Consider the following 4,947-nt stretch of genomic DNA (forward strand, 5'->3'; position numbering starts at 1 on the left):
GAGGAATTTGACCCTTTCCAAGAACATTTCCCAGGTGGGATGGGGGTCTCTGAATACTAACACACACTGTAACGAGACACATGTGCTGCACCTCATCTCCCACCTTCCTTCGTGGAAGAAAGCGTCCTTCTGAGCTTTTTACCCTCTGCTATAGTGCAGCCCAGGGATCCCCTCCCCAGGACCCCTCCCTCCAAACACACTGGGTGTTGCTGCCTCCATGTGTCATTGCTGTAAAGCAGGGCTGACCCTTAAGGAGCCCATGGGTAGAGGGCACTGCTCTGCACAGCACACTCAGCCACCACAAACCAGAGCTGAAGCCTCGGAGATGCACAATAGTCCTCCAGGAAAGAAAAGCACCCTTAGGTATTTCACAGTTAGTGAAGCAACTTTTGCTCAGAGAAGCTTCTCTGAATTTTTCTGTTTTGTCTCCTTTGGCAGTTTCCATGCCCAGAACAGGCAGATGTCCAATGGCAGCTCCATCAACGAGTTCCTCCTCCTGGCATTTACAGACACAAGGGAGCTGCAGCTCTTGACCTTCTGGCTCTTCCTGGGCACCTACCTGGCTGCCTTCCTGGGCAACGGCCTCATCATCACCGCCATAGCCTGCGACCACCGCCTCCACACCCCCATGTACTTCTTCCTGCTCAACCTCTCCCTCCTCGACCTGGGCTCCATCTCCACCACTCTCCCCAAAGCCATGGCCAATTCTCTGTGGGGCATCAGGGCCATCTCCTACTTGGGATGTGCTGCACAGGTCTTTTTCTTTGTCTTCTTGATTGGAGGAGAGTATTGTCTTCTCACTGTCATGGCCTACGACCGCTACGTTGCCATCTGCAAACCCCTGCACTATGGGACCCTCCTGGGCAGCAGAGCTTGTGTCCACATGGCAGCAGCTGCCTGGGGCAGTGGGTTTCTCAATGCTCTCTTGCACACTGCTAATACATTTTCCATACCTCTCTGCCAAGGCAATGCCCTGGACCAGTTCTTCTGTGAAGTCCCTACGATCCTCAAGCTCTCCTGCTCACAGTCCTACCTCAGGGAAGCCGGGCTTATTGTGGTTAGTGCCTCTTTAGCATTTGGATGTTTTGTTTTCATTGTGCTGTCCTATGTGCAGATCTTTAGGGCTGTGCTGAGGATCCCCTCTGAGCAGGGACGGCACAAAGCCTTTTCCACGTGCCTCCCTCACCTGGCCGTGGTCTCCCTGTTCATCAGCACCGGCATCTCTGCCCATCTGAAGCCCCGCTCCATCTCCTCCCCATCCCTGGACGTAGTCGTGTCATTTCTGTACTCGGTGGTGCCTCCAGCAGTGAACCCCCTCATCTACAGCATGAGGAACCAGGAGCTCAAGAATGCCCTATGGAAACTGGCCCAAGGGACGCTGTTTCACCGACAATAACCTGCCTCCCCTTCTCTGCACATTTCCCAGAACTTCTCTTAGGCCAGGAGTCTGCTTTTCCCTCTTGTGATAATCCTGCTTATAGATAATTTTCTGTGTTTATACTCCATGCCCTGAGGTTTGATCCTGTTGTGTCTGACCCTTGCACAACACTGTGTGAAATGTGGGATGCCCAATAGCAGCTCTTGAATAAAAAGGCATCTCCCAGGTGCAGTGCCTGAAGGCTGGGCTTGTCCTCCAAAGTTGCTGCCAGGAAAATGGCTGAGGAATTGGTCTTTAAAAGAGTCTGTTCTCCATGTGTTCTCAATGGTTTGGGACTTAAGCTCATGATACCATTGAGTTCCACCGGACCAAATGTTCTGGATTTAAAAGCACTCTTCTTGGTGTCCAGTGGCCAGGGACACACTCCCTGAGCTCCCCATTATCTCCTTAGGTTTCTTCATGTATGACAGGACTGATAGCATATACAAGTCTCTCTTAAAAATGAATTTGGAGGGGTGAGGAGCAGAGAGGCTGGGGACTCATCACGTGCCCTGGGTTTGGAATGAATGGAGAGTTAGAAGATGGAACACCTTCAGTTAAGTCCACCAAAGTAAAGCACTAAAACAATTTACCCATGAACAAGGACTCTGCAGTGCCATGGGAGTCAGTGGGGACTCAGCAGGCAGAGGGATGGGGAGAGTGGAGAGATGCAAGAGCCCCCTGAGGAACCCCAGCACGAGGACTGTTGTGCTGTCCTGGGGAGTGGGGCTGGTGGGAGCAGCAGAGTGGGCAAATTCAGTCAGGACTGGGGATCACGTACAATATGAATTCAGGAGAGCAGTCCCTGGACATCAGGGAATGATAATTTGGCCTACTGAGGGCACTGGCAGGTGGGGTCTCATATGGCAGTGTCAGGGCCCTGAGATCATCCATAGTCCTTCATGGGCCTGAGCAGCATCACCTGGGGCCTCCACCTGCATCTCTGTCCATGGGTCCAGGAGACCATTGAAGCCCAGGCCTGAGCTTAAGATCCAGCTTGATCTATACTGTATGGATACTGGTCTTCAGATACAGCCATAGACACAGCCTTGCCTGTCCATGGACCTTGTTGATTCGCACTTGCAGAGTCACTCCCCAGCTTGATTCTTTATGGGGGGTACAATGGAATGACACCATGGCCCTCCAAGTGCCAGACCCCAGCTGATTCACAGAGGCCTAGGGCCTTTCTGCTGCCTTTCTTCCCATCGCTTGGTCAGGTTTAGGGAGGAGAGGAAGGAAAAGCAGGTGAGGTTTCTGGGTGCCAGTGATTGCAATGGGGGAGCAGAGCCCTCACGTGTGAAATGATCTAAAGGCTATACTAGTTCAAAACTGTTGTCTTCAGCTCTTTTCTTGGAGGCCTTTAAATCTTTGGCAGGAACCCAGAAATGCTGAGATCCCTCCACCTACCTCTCTTTTAGCAATTAAGTTGACCGTACCCCAGTCAGAGGCTTTCTTTCAATTCTGTTTCCAGCCTAAAGCACCCCATGGTCTGGAGATATGCCCGGAAACTTGCAGAAGGAACCCACTCCTCTGGACAGTAAGGTGGATGTTCCCAGGAATCTCAGGAGGCATGGTGTACTGATAGCTGTGTTGAGGGAGCTGGTCAAATGCCTCATCTCCATTTCTGTTCTGGTGGCCTAGATGCCTGGTTCATGTGTAAACTCTCTCTAGAGATGCTGACATTTACTGAGCAACCTGGTCTGACCTCAGAGATTGCTCTGCTTTTTGCTGGGCGTTGGATTTCAGACGTCCTGAGCTCCCTTTCTGCCTGAATTGCCCTACGAGCATATGACGTAGAGACCCTCACCTCCAGCTGAATCTCTTCTCATTGGGCACTTGGGCAAGGCCTACGCTCCTGGAAAGACTGATGGGAAAGATACTGCTGCGGGTCTCTCGCCCAGCCTCCAGGCTGGCTGTGACTTTGCGGAGCCAAGAGGAGCTCCAAAGCAGGAGATCACAGCAAGGCTCCTGCTAGTCCATGTTATTTTTCCTAAGGCTCAGCCCGAAGCTCCCAAGAGGCACTTTGTGGCTATTGCCCCTGTCATTTCATTGGCCACTGCAGAACAGAGCTTGGCTCTGTTATTGCTGCATGGAGGTGTAGGCTCTTAACTAGGTTGCCCCATGCCTCCTTCAGCAGGCTAGAGAGGCCCACTTCCCTCACACTGTCCTCACAACTCATGCTTTAGCTCCCTAGCTCCACCTTGGCAGACCTCCTCTGGACCCTCTCCAGTTTCTCCACATTCCTTTTGAAATGGGAGGCCCACTGGCTCATATGGCATCATCATGGTGATCGGGCCCCTCTCCTCAGGGCCCTCCTTAGCTGGCCAGGTCTCTACCCATGCTCCTGCATGGAGTTGTTGTGCACTTCGTAGGTTGAGATAAAAACAGATAGTAGGTGGAAAAAAAAAAAAGGATAAAACCAATCATAAACCAAAAACAACAGGCAACACAAAGGCAATCACTTACCACCTCCCACCAGCAGACTGATGCCCAGGCGGTCTCCCAGCAACAGACACCTTGAACAACAAAAATCTCCACCTCCTTCTTCCTCTGCTCCAGCTTTTATTGCTGAGCATGGCATCATATGGTATGGAATATCCCTCTGGTCACTTGGGGTCAGCTGTCCTGGCTGTGTCCTCCCTACCAAAATCTTGCCCACCTCCAGTCTACTCACTGGGAGGGAGCAGAGTGAGAACCTGAGAAGGCCTTGACGCTGTGCAAACACTGCTCAGCAATAGCCAAAACACGGCTGTGTTACCAACACTGTTGTAGGCACAAATGCAAAACATGGCACCATGGGGGCTGCTACGACGGAAGTTAACCCCTTCCCAGCCAGACCCAGTACACTTGAACTGGGGGTGCAGAAATGGACACAGTAGTGTACTGGTGGTCTAAGAAGTGATGAGCAGAGGGAGACAATCACTTCCCTCACTCCTTCGGCCAGGGTCCTCTTTACACACTCCAGGACACTGCTGGCCTTCTTTGCCACCAGGTGGCACTGGATCGTGTGGATCACTCCTGGAACGTGTTCTGCCTTCCCCAACACCACCAGTGCCTTTTCCGCAGAGCTGCTCCCCAGTAAGGCAGCGCCCAGACACTGCCACTGCAGAGTCTTAGTCTATCCCAGGCGCAGGATCTGGCCATTGTCCTTCTATTTCATGAAGGTCCTGACAGGACAGTGCTTCTGCCTGTCAGGTTGCTCCTGAAGGCAATCCCAAGGCACAGGAATCATCCTCCTAATTTAGTGCCCTCGACAAACTTGCTGAGCCCTGCCTCCTCCGGGACATGGATACAGGTGTTAAACAGCAAATGGCCCAGGAGAGTCCTCTGTGCTGCCCCACAATGCCCCACTATGTCCCAGTGGCCTCCAGCTAGGGTATGACCCCTTCACAACAGCTCCCTCAGCCCCATCATCCTACTGGTGTTTTGCTCAGCTGCTTGTCTATCCCTCCAGACTGTAATGGCCTAAGATGGGTACAAGAATATTGAGGGAGACCATGCCAGAAGTCTTGCTGCGGCAGAGGTAAATG

The 4,947-nt window shown here is 52.3% G+C and overlaps 1 protein-coding gene across 1 annotated transcript; it reads left to right on the top strand.

The window, feature by feature from the left end:
• Nucleotides 1-460: 460 nt before the first annotated feature.
• LOC142403094 (olfactory receptor 14J1-like) lies at nt 461-1,396 on the top strand. Its single transcript, XM_075489256.1, has one exon. It carries the CDS (start codon nt 461-463, stop codon nt 1,394-1,396), a length of 936 nt encoding a protein of 311 aa, XP_075345371.1.
• The last annotated feature ends 3,551 nt before the right edge of the window (nt 1,397-4,947 follow it).

The sequence above is a fragment of the Mycteria americana genome, unplaced genomic scaffold (assembly GCF_035582795.1).
Source record: "Mycteria americana isolate JAX WOST 10 ecotype Jacksonville Zoo and Gardens unplaced genomic scaffold, USCA_MyAme_1.0 Scaffold_104, whole genome shotgun sequence".
NCBI classification, from domain to species: Eukaryota; Metazoa; Chordata; class Aves; order Ciconiiformes; family Ciconiidae; genus Mycteria; species Mycteria americana.